Source organism: Branchiostoma belcheri, unplaced genomic scaffold, assembly GCF_001625305.1.
Source record: "Branchiostoma belcheri isolate BF01 breed outbred unplaced genomic scaffold, Haploidv18h27 scaffold19, whole genome shotgun sequence".
NCBI lineage: Eukaryota > Metazoa > Chordata > Leptocardii > Amphioxiformes > Branchiostomatidae > Branchiostoma > Branchiostoma belcheri.
In genome coordinates, this window is record NW_017803379.1 from 2,903,212 (window position 1) to 2,922,033 (window position 18,822).

Here is an 18,822-nt window from a genome sequence, read left to right on the forward strand (position 1 = left end):
GTTGATTTACAAAAATGAGACACGTACAAATGCAATAAACTTTTATTTCCGTGCTATTGCTATATGTATATATGTGCATTCAAACATCTCTTGATAACATGTGTAAGATATTAGGATAATATGAAATGCTATAATATCTCAATACTAAATATCTTATAAATTTCAGGCTCAATAAAAAAAACATAAAAGAGCCAACTTTAAAGTATCTAGAACGCATAACATACTGTATACATGCATAACATCCACCTTAAAGTTTACGTGGCTTTCACCAAATGTACTTAATTTCAGACCGTGCTTATTAAAGTACAATGTTATATCTTGTTACATATATTTCAACACTAAATAAGTACACAAAAATTATTAGCCTAAGTTTGATGCTTAGTTGTCGACACGATGATATCACATAACTGGACAACAATAAAGAAGTTTCAAGTTTTTTTTACAAAATTCCACCACCGCCAGATCTTAATTATCATGATTATTATGTATAAAAAATCTCTTCAGTAACATTTTTATTTCTGATAAAAAAATATAAGAATTTCACACATAAACTGGTACCGTAATGTTAAATTTCGTACAGAAATATCATCAGCTTCGTCACCACATTTATTTTCTTGCGTAGGGAATTGAATATCACTCTTCAAGGCATCGGACATACAATATTCCACAACTTTACAGATATGTACATTTAGATTGTCTCCTTGAAAATTAAACACATTCCTTAACAAAAGCTGTTTCGACCATCCATTTGACCAGTTTTTAATCACACCTCTGTCTCTACCTTATTCTTATCATCCTGTTTGGGATGTTTGGTTGGGTAGACTACAGTGTTTGGTAGATTCTGGTGATTGCCTTCAAGCAACCTGCTAGCTTCTGATTCTTCATCAAAAAGATGTGATTTGCTGAATGTACTAGAGGCTATGTCGGATGCGGAGCTCGAGGTAGCTATAGACAGCTGACTACCAGTAGAGGGACTGGGCGGCCCTAACCCACTGTCATCTGTACTATTGGATACTATCGACTGGGGTCGCTCTTTCAACTTACTCTCAACAAGTAAAGCTAAATCAGAACGCTCGATAGTGGTAAGGATCTGAGCAAGCTCTTCCAAGATTTGGCTACTCGTTTGTTGTCTTTTCAGTCCACGCAGTTCCATGTACATCAGGAGGCAGTGCGTAGGGCTGTCAAACCTTTGATCTAACAAAGTCGTCTCCGAACAGTCGAATCCGAGTTCCTGGGAAAACTGCCTAAAGTCGTGGCCGGTGTCAACTTTTACATCAAGACGCATGAGCTTTTCTTGTAGGTCCTGTGGAATAGCGTTTGGTTGGAATTTCGAGTTACCCCCCGTCAGATAGTACAGGAACGTGGCAGGGGAGGGAGGCTGGTCTACTGAGAGGAACCTGTCCATCACCGAAGGGGATAATTCCCCCCGAGTTCGGTCAAAGCTGTGATCCTGCTCACTAGTACTAGACACCAAACTCAGTGAGAAATCGAACTCAGCGGAGGAGGAATTGGATTTCTGCGAAGCGGCGACGTGGACAGAGGCGCAGGTGTTCTCGGAGACAGCACGCAGGTGAAAGGTCACGTGTTGTCCTTGAGGATTGCTGTTCTGCTGAACAGACGTGTAACCGATCACCTGTTTGTGCTGTGTTAGCATCTCCCAGCCCGCTGAATTTAAACTCATTTTAACCTTGACATCTTTCTCATTACTCAGAAAAGTCATTTCTTTCTGTGGACATGTCGGATGGAAGCCATTTTCGCGTTCCTGTTTTTCAACAAGACTCAGCGACTCGGGAGTGTCGTTAACACAAAACACGTGGATTTCGAAAAACCTGTCTGTCACCAGCCTTGAAAAAATCATGATCTTGACTTGCTTGGCTTTTGCTTTCAACCCAAAGAGGGTGAAATGGGAAGTATACACAAGGCACTCGCGATCACCGCCTTTCATCATGTAGCTAACCCCGCAGCTTCCGTCCATACTAACTTCTCTCCACTTTGGAGCTTCGTCAAGAGACGTCTCACTTACAACAAGTGTGACGTCACTTGACGTCACGTCCCCACAGTGTGGAAAGCTCAGCAAAGCTGGGTTGCGGAAGGAGGCGTGTGGACTGCAGGAAATCACGGGACTGACAAGCGATTCGCCCTTTGCAAGCGGGGGCAGGTACCTGGGACTGTTGAGAACAGCTAGCCCTATGCCAGTGTCTCTTTCAACGCTGTCAATGCAAAGGTAAGCACCCAACGCAGGAAGCCGAAGACAACCACCATCCTCACCAAGCCTAGCTTGTGCAATGTCTACCCAAAGTTTGCTCTTGCTAGACCTGCTAAGCAATTCAGAGATATCAGATACGTTATTACTCCCTTCTACTGTATAACCAAAATGGAGCGGCGACTGAACAATTTCTGTGGGACTTGGCGGGTTGCCACTATCCAATGAGCCGCTTTTCTGATGAGACCACGACACATCGCAGCCTGAGTCTGTACTTAGCTGCTTCCCGTTAAGAGTGGGGATGAAGTCCGTTGAAAGCCCATCTGTAGGGGACGCCCTTTCATTGTTGCCACAGCCAGGAGCGTCGTCGGCCCGAAGTGAACGTTCACAATCCGTCACAGTAGCTCTGTTCGCGCTCCTACGGGAGTAGAAATAGAGATACATTAGCATGGGCAACAATATAGTTCTAGCTGACCAGACACGCTAATGTCGGTTTTGTTGGTATGGATTCTGATCGATCGAATGGTATCTATCTCAACATGCTAGCTCTCCAAAAGTAACGTTATATTTCATAAAGTAAGTTAATGTACTCAAGGCTTGAAATGCTAGGTTGCGTTTGGTTATTAAAGGTTAATAGCCTAGAGTACCACTTCAGAGGAAATCAACTCAACAGAAAGTTGGTTTAGGACTGACCTCGCTTTCCGCAGGCGAAAACTCGCAAATCCCACCACAAAGAAGAACAGAACAGCGGTTGGGACACCGATGAAGATCGGCAGGTGCAGCGTCGCGGCGTCCGCCAGGGCCACTTCTGGGAGGACGGTGGTTCGGAAGGTACTTGTTGTCATGGCACCTGTTGTCACTACCTCTTCCACGGACGACTCGCGTGTCCACATGTGGCTAAAAGCTGATGGAGACAGAGGAAGGATCATTCAGGATCGGACGGCAACTTATGTTTCCATGACGTGGACGTAATAACTAATATGCATTCTGGGATACAAAATCGTAAGCAGCCAGATTACGTAAATGTAAGTAGGTCTACAAGAAGAATCTACAAGTCACATCAGAAGCCACACACCAGAGGCGCAAAGATACTGTAGTCTGCTGAGACTGGACTGATAAAAATACAAAAGGAACGCGGTAGAAACATTACCACAAGAGGAACTATGACACACGTGTATCATTAGTTGTGCTTGAAGCACAAGTACAGAGTCATCTATCTCTAGGTTCCTGTATTAGGTACACTTTTGCCTTGAAGGATTCATTACCGACCATACATTGATCTGCTGCCCAAATCCATCCGTTATATGCTATCCACAATGTCACACCAACTTACATGTACTTTCCCATGCTGTTTCACGGACGCACATCCCCATAAATGCGACGAAGCTGAAACATATTAGAGAGATGGATGTCATAAAGAATGTCGTCAAAACTACCTAAAAATTTGAACCGTAAGTTTCCTCTTCAGTCTAAAATGATATTAAATGTTCTGATGAATATATACTTGGCAGTGCGATGATGCTTAATTATTTGCCACACATTTCGCAGCAATGTCGCCAAAGGGTTGCAAGTTTTGTTCGGTACATGCATGATCGTTTGTTCCCGACACCCGGTAAATTACACCCACTGCCTAATTCATGACTTACCCTGACAGGCAGTCCCCACATGCTGTCTGGGAGGTAGCTGTACACGGCTTCCACTCCGTTCTGTACACGCGGGTACAGTTTAGACACAGGAGACACTCCGTCTGCAAACCATACCCACATGTCCTACTCTTGAATAAGCCCTCCGGACAATCCTGTAGTCAAAACACATGTTTGAATTAGAATATTTGAGGGCTATTGCTATCTTGTAGTGATAATTAAGTTTAATTAAAAGTGTTGCTGGCTAAAAGTTGATATATGTACATGGAGAAAATAAGTTGATATTTTCCATCTTAGCATGTATCAGTTAGTAGCTTAAAATTGTTATTGCATATGTAAACACTGAGCCTGATAATTCCATTATACTACTACTATTGTTTACAGCATGACACACATTTAAGTCCTTCGAGCAATAATTCAATACCTTGCCTATACATGTAATTGCCATTATCCAACTTGTTTTCTATTGATAAGTATTATAGCCAGAGCTAGTTTGAACTTACCGGTTCCGCTGGACACCTGACGCATTGGCGGTGCTGGTCCAGGTATCTCTTGGGCGACTTGCACGTTGCTCGCGAGGAAACCTGTGAAGTATACAGGCGTTTGTTTTATTGAAAACCTGATTATTCATCCCATTAAAACATTACTTGTAAAACATGCTTATGTAAATGTAACGAGACTAAATCCCCCCTGCTATAAAATTACAACATGATGTAACCCAACACCAGTTACCATGGTGACAGACGTCTGGTTCAGGTCATTGACCTTACTGGTTTGGAGAAGAAGAAGAGGAGGAAACAGAGCAAAAACAATATGTTTTCCTTCGGTAAACATAATTAGCACGTCTTTGAAGGGCCATAATTTTGCAGCAGTTTCTTGCAACACAAGACAGTGCGCATGACGTAACATTGTTATAGCAAAGAACAAAAGTTAAGGGCATGGAGTTAAACATGGATCCATGGAAAGGGTTAACAATTGACATTGTACTCACGTGATGTATTGGAACAAGGATAAGAACTGCCAGCTGTAGAAGGAGTTCTTGTAGTTTCACCATTGCCCTTCTGCGTTATGGGACCACCCTGGTACTGAAAAACATATGTGTGAATCACGGTGTCAGAATCTGTCAAAAGTTTTATATGTTGCACAGTTTCTCAATAAACTGGCATTCGATTCAAATTACAATATTTACATAATCTTTGATCCAGAAGGGTGCGGGTATGTCCTCCTGTTATTGTTCCTCCAGTCACGTGTCATGTTGTTGGGCAATGTAATGAGGAAGTAACAGTTGGACACACCTGAGCACGCGGACAGCTCGTGATCAAGAGTTTTACAATCGTTCGTCAAGCTCGTACATGTAAGGGCACGCTTTTGCTGGCCTGACTAATCAGGATACCCGATAGTCCGCTCTTTGAGCGCCGGACAAAGAGCTTGTGTACACAGGCTACGCTTTTGCCAGGCCCGGGGAAGTTTCACAACTTTAAAGGGAGCAGAACACGGTTTTCACCCTAAGGGGATTTTTATAGAATCCTCGCACTTCCTCCAAAGTGAAAAGGTTTGACGCTTCAAAATTCATAATAGGGTGCACAAGCAAGCTACGAAAATTGAATATGTTTGGGTTAAGCGTACAGTCTATATACAAAATATGTGAACTATGTGGGCCGAGAATGGGTGAAATCAGTGTATAATTTGTGACGTGACCCCGAAAACGAAAGATTAACATTCCTTCCTTTGAAAGAGAAAGCATAACATTATGAGGAGTGTTGACGAAATCACATGTTTTAACATTTTCCTCCCGGTCTACGCTACGCATATTTCTCGTGTACTCACCTTTATAATGTTGGGCTCACCGGCCGTGAAGTTTTGCGTGCTGTATCACGCCAGGACAGCACTTGCTTTCTACCTGAGATGATCTGAGATTGGACTGAGGAAAAATGAGTAACACATTTGTCTAAATGGGTGTTACGTGATCACATGTCAAGCATCTGTCCAATAGCAGATTATTTTTTTTGTTGACGTCTCATTAATTAAGAGCATGGCGTCAACTCCGGGATTTCCATGGCCAGGGTACGTGTTGGGGAATCCCCTTTGCAATTTGAAAGACGTGACTTCCTGTCCTGGAACCCCGTAGTTCTGGCACAAAGTAGTGCAGCGCAATACTTGAGAAAGCTGCATGCAGAGATTCTTCAGCGAGGTGAAAACTTTGCTGACTGGTACAGGAATGCATCGGTTTGAATATCGTGTAGTCTGAATTATGATGTTAATTTCGATGCAGATTGGCGCCTGGATTCCATACTCAAGTTACCGCCTAGTACTATGGTGTTTGCTGCTATTCACATAATACCTGCAGTAGGCACTATCAAAGAAGGATACAAGGAACCGAGCAGGCAAACTTAAGCTGATTTTCACACAGATTTGTAGATTGTACCCTGAACCCAAACATTTGTAGTTTACTTGTGCACCCTACTATAAATTTTGAACCCTCTCACTTTGGGTTCCCTGGCTATAGAAATCCCATTAACTGTGAAAACAGTGTTCTGCTGTCTTCAAAGTTGTGAAACTTCCCCGAAGTGATTATCTCCTTAAAGAACAAGTGAGTCATGATCATGGCCAGGTTATTTGATACCCACCAGTTAAATAAGGCCTCCCCTTAACGCGGAACTAGGGTACAAAATTCTGCACAGTCATCGAGGTAGCTAAAAGGTACAACAAAAGTGCTCTAAAAGTACAAGGCGATTTTGAACACTGCTAGTTCATTCTACAGGCAGTTACAGAGAGGATTTTGCTACTCACAAGAGACTTTTCTTCCACTTGTACCGAGCAGTTGACGGTGTCTCAACTCTTGACCGCGGACAGAAGAAACTTCCGCCCGCTGCCTTGATGTCGTCCCTGGCCTAAAAATTACTGATACCTGTAGTCTGATCACACGACTTCTGACCAATCATGTGCAGGAAGACTATCAGTGTGTGGGAGGTGTCTTGGACCTTGGCCACATGACGTCATATGGAAACTCCGTCAGCGGGAAATACCCACCGTTTTAGTTGTGTGGGCACATCAGTTAGCCTTTACCAGGCACCGCGGATCGCTAGAAAAAATAGCAGAAATTGGCCGAAATCAATGGGTCGCATATTGGATCCTCTCTGGCCGGCTAACTCCCCTGGTATACTATCCCTTTATTTCGGCCAATTTCTACTATTTTTCCAGCGATCCGCGGTGCCTGGTAGAGGCTACAGATCAGTTACTTTAATGACAAACTGGCCGTCATGTGTGTACTTTTTCATGTTTTCCTATTTTTCAGATACACACTGTAACAATACAAATAACTACTACTAGTACTTCAAACATTTGCAAGCAAACGCCCCTGTAGATCCCAAACAAGCAAAGCCCAAACTTCGAATTCCGTCCCTTCTTCCTGAGCACGAGAGTTATCTACTCGTACCATCCAAAAATTATGACCCTAGAATATCCAGATCACGAGATATCAAAACCAGAGGTTCCGCTGCAGTACCATAACAAGCCTCTAGGCGGGGTGCAAAATCTAACCATCCAGACCTACCCATGTACCAAATATGAAGGAATGAAGATAATCCATTTGAGCAAGGACATTATACAATGTTCTTGATTTGAGCCTTCTCATGGTGACCTCTAGCAGTGAATGATATAATTGCAGTACATGTTCCCCCTCTGCCGTACTGATGCAGTACTGAAGCTGAATAATAGAGGACGCTTTCCGTGTACGAGATCGAGAATGCAACAAATACATAGCCAATACACAGCCAATCTATCCAGACGCTTTGATTTATTTCGTTGGCTAGCAGACTGACAGTGTCACACACACACACACATGTACACACACGCACGCATGCAAACCCACACGCGCGCGCGCACATGCACACACACGTATGCACACACACACGCACACACGCACGCACACACGTACATGCACGCACACGCACACACACGCATGCACACGCGCGCGCACACACACACACACAAACACACACACACACGCACGCACACGCACACACACACACATGCACACAAATACACGCACGCACAGACAACACATATATAACTTGGTATAGTCTCCATTTTTAATGCAGGTAATTAAGGTGGTACATGTAAGTTAGTAAGTTGGAACAGATACCAGATACTAGTAAGTGATCCAGACGTTCTTGAAACTCTTCAAGATGAAATAACAATACCAAGAATACTAATAACAATACTGCGAACAGCCTCGAGGAAGGCTCGCTACATAATTTACTGAAATGGCTGACTTCGACGTCGTTTCAGACGGTCAGGGACAATGCAGGGTGCGTCCCTGACAATCACAGTTGACCCTGGCGAACTCTTTTGTCCAGTTCCCAGAAAATTCGTCAAGTGTAGAAATATTCGTGTAGAAAGAATGCTAATTGCAATATAAACGTACCAAAAATAACTTGCGAGAACGCCTGCATCGCAATGCTGACACTTGCAGGGCGTGTATCGGACTCGACCTCACGAACTCTTTTTGTCATGTTCCAAGAAAATACATCAAGTGTGAAATATTGGTGTAGCAAGAATGTTAATTGCAATATCAAGAATAACTCTAGAGAACACCAGCCTCACAGTGCTGATACAGGCGGGGTAGGGCCCGTACTTTACAATTACAATTGACCTTTGCGAATTCTTTGGTATGTTTTCGAAGCTGATACAGCTAAATGTGAATAATCATTTAGCCAGAATAGTAACTGGAGTACCAAGAACAATTTGCGGGAACGCCCACTTCATAATACTGCTACTAGCGAACATCGTTTTAGCGCAGGGCGCGTACTTGACATTAATTTTCAACTGGCCTTAACGAACTCTTTTAAGATAAGTCTTCCAAGACGATACAGCTAAATGTGAATAATCGTTTCGCAAGAGTACAGATTGGAGTAGGAAGAACAATTCATAACACTTCATAATACTGATACCAGCGGGTCCTTGACATTTACTACGCCTTGACGAACTCCTTGATATTTTTGGAAAATACATCTAATGTGAATAATCGTGTAGCTAGAATGTCTATGTATGGCAATGCTAACGGTAGGAAAAAACGTTGCGGGAACGCCCGCTTCACAATACTGATACCGACGGTGGTTATTTTCGATGCAGGGCGGGTACCTGAAGCTCGCACCTGACAATAACAATTCACCTTCAAGCTTTCTTTGATGTTTTCTAGGAAAATCCATCTAGTGTGGATAATCGTGTAGCTAGAAGACTACTTACAATAATCTTAAAGGATACTACATGTAAGAATAATTTTGGGGAACGCCCGCTTCACAATGCCGATAATCACAGCTGACCTTGATCAGGGCCTTGATGGACTCAGTGAATAATCGTGTAGCTAGAACACTAATTGCAATACTAAGAAGAATTTTCGGGAGCGCCCGCTTCACAATGCCGACAGGGTGCGTACTCGACATCCAGGCTTGACCCGACAATCTCTTTCGTATTCACGGCGAAAAAATGTAATAAGTGACATCCGAGGACATCAATCTCAATCTTTCTTTGTGACTATAATCGTCACATAAAGTATTTAATATATATGTAAAGTTATCAGGATCCCTTTTGTACTGGGACATGTGTCGGTTTGTGTTCTGACATTTACACCTTGTAAGGACGTACATAAACATACCGATTGCGTATTGAACTGACTTTTCTGAAATAACGTTGATCTATTAGCTGACCTATTCTGTCCAGACTTAGACATTCTACCCCAAGGGTAATTCTTATCTTTACATTGGTATGTTCGATTTTCTTTCAATATTGTGAACCCTATTTCCAGTATGTACCAGGACGTTTTATGTTCAGGCGTGGGTTACATTTAGCCTCTACCAGGCACCGGGAAAAGGCTGAAAAGAGTACAAGTTAACCAGAAAGACAGATAACATTGCAGGGGAGTTAGTCCGCTGGAGAGTATATTTCGGGAGCGGCAAAATGCACTGTAATGTACCAACTCCAGTGGCAAGTTATCTGTCTTTCTGAATTTGTACCCTTTCCAGTCGCTTCCCGGAGCCTGGTAGAGGCTAGGTTACATTGCCGTGGAGTTATTTCATCCTGACTGTTCTTCAGATCAGTTTGACTATAACGAGTGATCTTACTGCTGACCTTAGAAGCGACCTTGTCACCCATGCTTGATATCTGTCAGGGTCGTTAACATGGCACCAAGGTAACACCACCAGACGGGGTGGGGGTGGGGGTGGGGTCTACCAGGCTTCAGAAGTAGCGGGAAAGAGTAGTAAGTGGCCAAATAGACATACAACATGCCAAGGGAGTTGCAAACTGTACCCCTTTCTAGGTATAAACTGTACCAAAATAACAACTCGGATTGCACGGGGACACTTATTTTGCATTACATGTTTGAGACATGTCACAGAGGTCATGTCAGCACATATCAGAGGCTAGGGGGTCTCATTGCATGTTACTCCAAGTTTTCAGCTTCCGAATAGTTTTAAATGCCCAAAGTATGAAATACTGATGCAAATGTGCTAACGGGGACAGTATGTGTCAATATTATACAGATTGCCTTATTCAGAATATTCCAGTTTGGCCACCCTGAAATTGCATTGGATCGCTTTTAATTTATACCCAGTCAGAAGTCGGGAATTTGGGACCACATTGCCCGCTACAACCCTCCAGCCCACACATGTGAATCACCATTCGTACATGGGTGCAAGGACAACAGCGACGCCTTTTATCTGCTCGAGTAAACGCATTAATGTCTGGAGTAAACACGGTAAATGCTGGGGTAAACACAGTAACATGTGTTTCTGTGGAGCTGAGAAGCCGCCAAGGTCGTACCACGGGTACCACGAGCTAAACTCACCCCGTCTATCTTTAGCTTTAAAAGAACCGCAGTGAGAAACTTTTACAGCCTTCAAATCAGGGAAGGATCACATGTAACGTTACCGTACATTCTCATCTAGATCTGCCCAGTAAAGATCATAGATATCTCAAACTTGGCGTGTTGGGCTTTCTCAGTTTTCCCGGTACTGCTATCTAGTTAAACGGCTTCGGGTAGTGTATTGGATACTGCCTGGCAAATTTTATACTACTAGTATCTTACCTCACCTCACCTCACCTCACCGGTCCCATAGCAGTCTGTCCTGCCGTCGGGGCAACTAAACTGTCCACAAGAGTATCTTACCACTTTGATACTAAAACACAGCACCAAAACATCTGCTTGGAGATTAATCAGAAACAGAGGATAAGAGAGGGTACGCCACGGGTAAACTTCCCTCCAAGCAGATATTGGATGGGGATATCGTTACTGCCTCGTTTTCTGACAGTAAAATAAAACACTATTGGGCCCTGTCTAATCCTTTGTTATGAGTTAGCAGAACAACAAGGCAGTCTGCGTGGGAGGAGCATCGCCTATGCAGCTTTACCTACAACCGCTAGATGGTGTGATATAATTAGTAGGCGCTAAGACCCAAAATGCGCCAGTTTTGATGAGCCGAACTTAAGCTTGCAAATACATGTACGTTTCATTATAATGATCCAGTGTCACTTTATCACCAGTGGATGTAGCAGAACGAACGAGCTCACCTCACCAAGGCAGCTATCCAGGCGTCTTCCCTCAGGTCTTAAAAGAGATTTGGGCTTTGGCATATTTTTGGCGTGTTTATAGGCTTTTTATATGGCTTTCCTTTTTGTACTGGTAGATTTTGTTTACTCCAAAAAAGCCTTAAAACACGCCCAAAAATAAGCCAAAGCCCAAACCTCTGCTTGGAGAGTACCCCCAGGTTGTTTTGACGCTGATGCCCCATCATTATATACCGAGTCCGTCATGCTGAAGTCCGACAGGCATTGTTACGGAGCAGCCTGGCGGGTTTTCTCGGTGGTTGATCTGGTCTTGAGTGAGTCACCCTGCCCCAGGCACAGTGACAGACGTGTTAGTATTACCGAGTGGATCCATAAATATCTACCTGAGGAGACGACAATAGAGTCTGGACACAGTTGGACGACAGGTGTGATCTGTGATGGATGATATTTTGCTTCGGGCAAACAGGACTTACAGACCTGCCGTGCGAAGTCCGGATATGACTGTGATCAGATCACTTCGCTCGTTCCTGGAAAACTATTATAGTTTGATGTTTGATAAACAATGTCAGCCCCTGGACTACATTTGTCCCTGTATGTCGGTCAGGCTGTTTATCTACCGTCACTAACAAGAGCCAACAAACTTGGAAAATGGACACACATGTCCGTAACATATTAACTTCAAGTCTGAGTTTCTAAGATTCTTTCGTATCTTTTCCATAGCCTCCACCAGACTCCTTTGCAGGCTGAATATATAGTAGAGATCAGCCTGAAAAGGGATGTAACTGGCCAGGGGAGTTAGCCGGGCATAGAGGATCATAGAGGGTCCGATTTGCCTGCACGACTAACTCCACTGGCCAGTTACATTCCTCTTTAGGCTGATTTCTACTATTTCTTCACCCTGTGAAGGAGTCTGGTGGAGACTATCTTTCCCGCTTGTGTGTTCATACACCTGTAGGGCATGTCGCACAGACAGTGGTTCTCAGTGGAAAGACGAGACTTGCCTTTGTCTGTTATTACAGGATCAGGATATGAATTTTTTTACATTTCATGCTATAGATAAATTCAAATTCATTCTAGAAGGTAATAACCCATACTGTGAACAAATACTTAAATATATATATATGAAATCATATTTAGAAATTAGAACACGTAGTATAAATGACACACCAAAGTGGTTTGTCGTGTCAATAAGTTTAGGGGTTGGTGCCACGATGATCCCCGTGTATTGTAAAGCGAAAACCAATGGATCATTCCCCGCAACTAGTTGAGTGTGATATGATTATCACTAATCGGAAAGGTTTTTATGTGCCAAATTGCCCTTGGCTTTCTTTGATGTTCATTGTTCTTCTTCACTAGATTTAAGATAAACTTACAATGGGAGTTGGCTTCGCGACGCTACCTTCGCACATTCCTGTCGTCTACTTAAGTGAAGGTGATTCAGCACTCTGGAAGTTCTCTGTCCACCATATGTTTACACGGTCTGAGTTTTAATGACATCTTACAAACATCAGCAGAGCGCCGGGTTAGACATGTGGGACATGTTGGGAAGCATCACGTGTACCTACTTTTCTTACTTTTTAAGAATTTTGAGAAGGAGGATTTCTGTTAGCTTCATGAAGCCATTCTCATGCACAACACGTCGACATAACGAGTGTGCTGGGTAGCACGACATTAGCGTTGCTTGTTGTTACTCAACTTTCGCCTAAGGATATGAATTCATGAATTACTATACTTAGAGGCACTTGTATGCGGCGGCGTTACTTTTTCGGGGAGCGACGCGAGTTATGCCGCGGAGGGACCGTTTTGCCACCGAGGGACTTTGCCTGGGAGAGACGGTTTGGGCGGCGAAACCGTCTCTCCCGGCATAACTCGCGTCGCTCCGCGAATAAAAATAACGCAGCCACCTCAGACGTCTGAATGAGAATGGCTCCACAGTGGATAACAGAAGTCCTCTTTCTCAAAATTCTGAAAAAGTAAGAAAAGTAGTTACACGTGATGCTTCCCAACATGTCCCACATGTCTAACCCGGCGCTCTGCTGATGTTATGTTATATTAAAACTCAGACCGTGTAAACATCTGGTGGACAGAGAACTTCCAGAGTGCTGAATTACCTTCACTTAAGTAGGCGACAGGAATGTGCGAAGGTAGCGTCGGGAGACAACTCCCATCATTAAGTTTATCTTAAATGTAGCGGATAAAGTGGAACAACGAACATCAAAGAAAGCCAAGGGCAAGTTTGCCCATAGAATAGACGCCTTTCCGATTAGTCATAATTATCTCACGCTCAACTAGTGGCGGGGAATGATCCATTGGTTTTCGCTTTACAATACACGGGGATCATCGTGGCACTACTCAAAGCCATCCACAATAGATTCCACACACATTACAATCTTGACCTGCCATGTACTTGGACCACTTCTTGTGGGTGTAGTTCTTGTATTGCTATTGCTATCAACACAGTATATTATAACTACTTATTAGATATATTTGAATTATGCTTAACCTTCTATATTGATGTATTTTTTACTTGTTATTGACCATGTAAATTTTGATATTGTATATGATGTTGTATATGTGTTTTTGTATGAGGGAGCGCAACTTGTAAAGGTGCGTATGCACCTGTTTTGCCCTCCCTTTCACTTTGTGAAAAATCATAATAAACAATAAACACCAACTCGCTTTTACGACATAATTATAGGAAGAACTTACAGCGACTTTGACTTTACGTGTTTTAATTTCTAAACATGAATTGATATTTTTACCTACTTGTACACAGTAAATATTACCTTCTAGAACGAAGTTGTATCTATAGCATGAAATGTAACAAACTCATAATCTGAGCCTGTAATAACAGACAAAGCCAAGTCTCGTCTTTCCACTGAGAACCACTGTCTGTGCGACATTCCCTACAGGTGTACATGTATGTTAACAGTTGAGAACATACAAGCGGGAAAGATAGTCTCCACCAGACTCCTTCACAGCCTGAATAAATAGTAGAAATCGGCCTAAAAAGAAATGTACCTGACCAGGTGAGTTAGAGGGGAGTTGGTACCGAGGCCCTAATATTTACCCATTCCCTATCTCCAGGTTAGTGATCGAAATTAAGTCGCACATTAGAGAAGATTGGCCTAATAGTTAGAAACATGCCACAGGAGTTGGTCCGCTAAAATTATCTCATTTTTTTTTACTTCTGACAAGTATTTCCTTACAAACATGTATTAAGCTCTTTTACCTGTGTCAACAATCGGAATAATCGCTAATAGAAGAATTAGAAGCCTTTACTAGTGAAAAAATTGTAAACACCCCTCTAGCACCACTTTTTGTCCTTATTCGTCTTTTACTCTCCTTTACAGATACTATATAAATGTGCTAAATAATCAGGCCTCTGCTAATGGAGTACACTTTGAAGAGAGCTGAAACTTGAACTCTGGCATGTTCATTCATTTCAATGATACAGTAAGTATCTGTCTATTTGACCAACTTCTACACATTCCAGCCGCTTCTGAAGCCTGGTAGAGGCTAGCGCAAGTGACGTCATCGCGAGGTTTGATTAGGCAAATGGCGAAGTGTTCGATCGGAAAGATCCAATAGTGGAAACTGACGAATTGTACGGAAAATGACGAGCTGGTCGGAAATTTCCTACAGCAGTCCTGGGGGTTAGTCAAGACTACACAGATTACGACATTTTCCAAGAAAAGTGCGTTTGATCACATCCTGAGTCGTGGTGGAGAAACAAAAAGGTTACCACCGCTAAACAAAGACTAATAAATCCACGGAAGGATGTCGATCGTCCCACAGTCACGTACGCTTCTTGTGAGGAACCAGATCTATGTGTATCTGCGGTACGTACGAGTACTACACCTTCCGCCGGACATCCTACATGAAACGCCAAAATAGGCACAAAGGACAGGATATGTCACCTGCCAGGTATTGCCATTCCTTCATATCGACGTCATGACGTCGTGGAAATGTTATGTATATGTATATGGTATTTTTAGTAGGCACAGAAAATACAGACATGCATGCAAATGAGATGAAGTAGGCCTTCGCATGTAGTGTACCTGAACTGTGCTTGTTGACCAATAGAATAACATAGAAACTCGCACAGCTTCGGTCAATCCTTTGGAAACGACATTTCCTGGATGGGGTTTGCCTGACACATGGGCCTCCCCAGTCCCTAAACATATACTTCCGGACACGTTTCGGACATGTACAGAGCACTGACTTATTAGTTATGAACAAATTTCACCATCACTTCACTTTTTCCCCTTTTTTTATCACTTTCCGGAGCACCCTCACCCCACTGGCAGCATCTGTCAAAACCCTGGGCGGGATGCCCCATATGGGTTTGGCCCAGTACGAAATAGATGTAGATGTTGCATCGTCCCAATTGCAAGAAAATGCTGTTCCAATTAGTCACGCACTGTGAAGTGTATGTATGTAGTGAAGCACGAGTTGACATATGGGTCCACGAGATAGACATCTATGTTTAGTTTGAACCTCATTGAGTGAAGAACCGCTACACTGAAACTGAGTGGGCGGGTGTGATGTGGTTGCCATGACGACAGCACTTCTCTCCGCTTGGCTGCCCACAGGTGTGGAACAAGCGTTACCACGCCCACATCGGATAACACTTAAAAAGTTTCTCATCTATCAAGTTCTAAGAAAAACAGAAAAGGTAAAAAAAGGACATTTTCAATAGATTGGTCTCCAGTGGCACATTTGGATTGATGTTTTTTTTTGCTCACTGCAGTTCCCATGTCAATCTCACTAAACATCTTGACAATTTAACAGACATGTAGGTACATTGTTTTGTTGCAGTTTCTGTGTACATGAAGGTTAGGAATTGTGAAACGAAAACTCTGTTTTCACTTTCCTATTCCTAGCCTCTACCAGTGTTATATATGCTGAATGCTGCTATAATGATGACTGCACTAGACCACGGCTTGGGCCAGACTGATCCCAGGGACAGATTTGATACCAGATGTGACACCACATGTGTACAAGTCCTACCACCTACACCAGGCTTCAGAAGCGGTTAGAATAACTAGAAATCGGCCAAATAGACAGATAACATGCCAGATATCTCTGCCTATTTAGCCTATTTCTACTCTTTCAGCCGCTCCTGAAGCCTGGAAGAGGCTATAATATGGATTACAAAGTTATTTTTAGGCTTAAGGTTTCTGGGGCGGGATGGGCCAAGCAAGGTGGTGTGTACATGTAAAGAAGAGAATACAACAGTGTAAGTATAACGCAGGATACCAGAGCTATACATTATTGTTGAGCAAACGTATACGTAACATGCTTTTGGGCAACAATTGAAAGTGGCTATATCCGGTATGCGGTGTTCTTTCATATTTTCGTCAGGTGCGCTTACTTTTTCACACATCTAGAGTAATTAAATTCATTTTTAATATAATGTCGTTTCTTACTGCATCTTTTTTATCAGACAAAATTGACTCTGGTTCACAGAATTTCTTCATCGACTGGGTAGTTTGAGTGCAACAGTTGAGTAGTAATCGACTGAGATTTTCTTTTGTGGTTCTAAATCGGGCAAGGCAGTAAGTCAACGTCATCTAAGGTGTTATTTTCAGTGGGTGGAATACTGCATTTCCTGGCTATTCTCTCGAACATTTTGAAAGGCCCAGCCCCCTTCAGCAAGTTACAAATTACACACAATAGGAAGGTAATTTTTCTGCCGCCTTCACGTCCGTGTATAACCCGTACTTATCTCTGTGTGTAACCTAACTTCGCAGTAGACGAGCGGACTAGAACGCAATCCACAGGTCTTTTGGCAGGTAAGAACGTATGTCTGTGGGCTTGATGAGGGGATTTAGAATAATCACCTGGTCTTTGGGAAGGTAAGCACCTCTGTCTCCAGGTGTAATCCACCTTGGGACACCTGAAAAACAGGCCATAGTTCTAAGTGTGATCTACCGGTAAAATAAGATGAACCTGTGATGCGGGAACACCAAGGTAAAACCTGCAAGCCCGGGTTTTTCCCAGGCGGGACACACTTTTTGTCCAGGTTTGACCCACAAACAGAAAGGGCAAACAATCAATGTTGAACTACTTAAACTGCTTAGTTGACTTTGTAAGGCTACCAATTACCCAGCGGAAGGGACAAGAAAGGAGAGACGCCACGTGTAACGCGTGCGGGGGCGGCATTTCCTGTCGTGAGAGGTACAGAAACACGGCACCTCCCCCCTCCCAAAAATAACGGCCATACAACATGTCCCGCCATGCCCTAGTCTTTTCCAGACTCGTTTGAAGGCTGAATAAATACTAGTAGTAGAAATAGACTTAAAAAGGGGATATATTTGGCCAGAGGAGTTGGCTGGCCATAGAAAGAAGTCTGTGCAGGCAAATTGGTTCCTCTCTGTCGGCCAACTCCTCTGGCCAATTATATCCCCTTTTTAGGCCGATTTCTACTATTTATTTACCCCGCAAAGGAGTCTGGTGGAGACTAGTCCTGCCCCACCTATTCGTGCAAGAGGCATTGACCCCGTCCAGATGCCATCGTTATTACGTCAAGGTGAACCATCAAAAGAAGCAACTGCGCCTGCGCGAAACCCGGATTTTTTTGTCACGGTTTTCGTTGGATGCTTAGTCACCGTGCGTCAAAGTTATGCCTGTTGCAGACGATGTCTTTTTTGACACAACATTTGAAAACTATAACTACTGTCATCCTTGAATACGCACATACATATAAATGAGCCGTTCTGCCAAAGTTTTTCGACATCTGAAGCTATAAACTATCGTCATCCTTAATGCCTTCTGTCAAAGTTTTCCGTCAGAACATTTGAAAACCATAGCTTAAACCAAGGAGCTTCTACTCCTTGCTTATAAACACGGTGAATACATTGTGCAACCTTAAGTTCTGCCCGGAAGTGCTGCACAATCAGGTTTCACCCCCTATTTCCTTGACACCATAGCACAATACATTGATCCAATACATTACGGGTTTCGCGCAGGCGCAGTAACGACGTTCTACCGCCGTGCGACATTATGGGAGCAATGACCGCTAGCTATCCTCCCGCCAGAACATGTTTTAACAGAGCCAGCGGTCACGGTAACAAGGAAGTGAAAGCACTTCTGAAACTTCCTCCTCCTGCCTCCTGCAGTTTCCCGCCGGTAGAAACTTGTCTGGCCGAACGACATTCATCGGGTCTACACCATCTGTCGCCGGGGTCATCTTGATATACGAGAGTCGAGTGGTAAAGGTGACAGGAAATGTCTGTTGACTTTCCTACTTCATCATGCCAAATCATCAAGTTTATATTAAACAACCTCATACCTCATTGTCGTGCCAAACTCCTAGAAACTACTAGGCTCCAGAGACGTCTGGAAAAGTATAGATATCGGACAAATAGACAGATAACATGCCACGGTAATGTTGGAGCGCGAAAC

General features: G+C 43.3%; 1 protein-coding gene across 3 annotated transcripts; it reads right to left on the reverse strand.

Annotated features, from left to right (window-relative positions):
- Window positions 1-26: 26 nt before the first annotated feature.
- On the reverse strand, window positions 27-6,878 carry LOC109467988. Of its 3 annotated transcripts, none has more exons than XM_019766175.1 (8): window positions 6,637-6,877; window positions 5,674-5,756; window positions 4,838-4,931; window positions 4,350-4,430; window positions 3,850-4,001; window positions 3,537-3,589; window positions 2,897-3,107; window positions 27-2,621 (listed from the first exon to the last, which is right to left on the reverse strand). In XM_019766175.1, the coding sequence occupies exons 3-8, from the start codon at window positions 4,898-4,900 to the stop codon at window positions 764-766; spliced, it is 2,418 nt and encodes an 805-aa protein (XP_019621734.1). In that variant the 5' UTR covers window positions 4,901-4,931; window positions 5,674-5,756; window positions 6,637-6,877; the 3' UTR covers window positions 27-763. The 3 variants fall into 3 exon arrangements, with proteins under 3 accessions (XP_019621734.1, XP_019621733.1, XP_019621735.1); XM_019766174.1 differs by having other exon boundaries at window positions 5,674-5,767; XM_019766176.1 differs by lacking the exon at window positions 5,674-5,756 and having other exon boundaries at window positions 6,637-6,878.
- Between the last annotated feature and the right edge of the window lie 11,944 nt (window positions 6,879-18,822).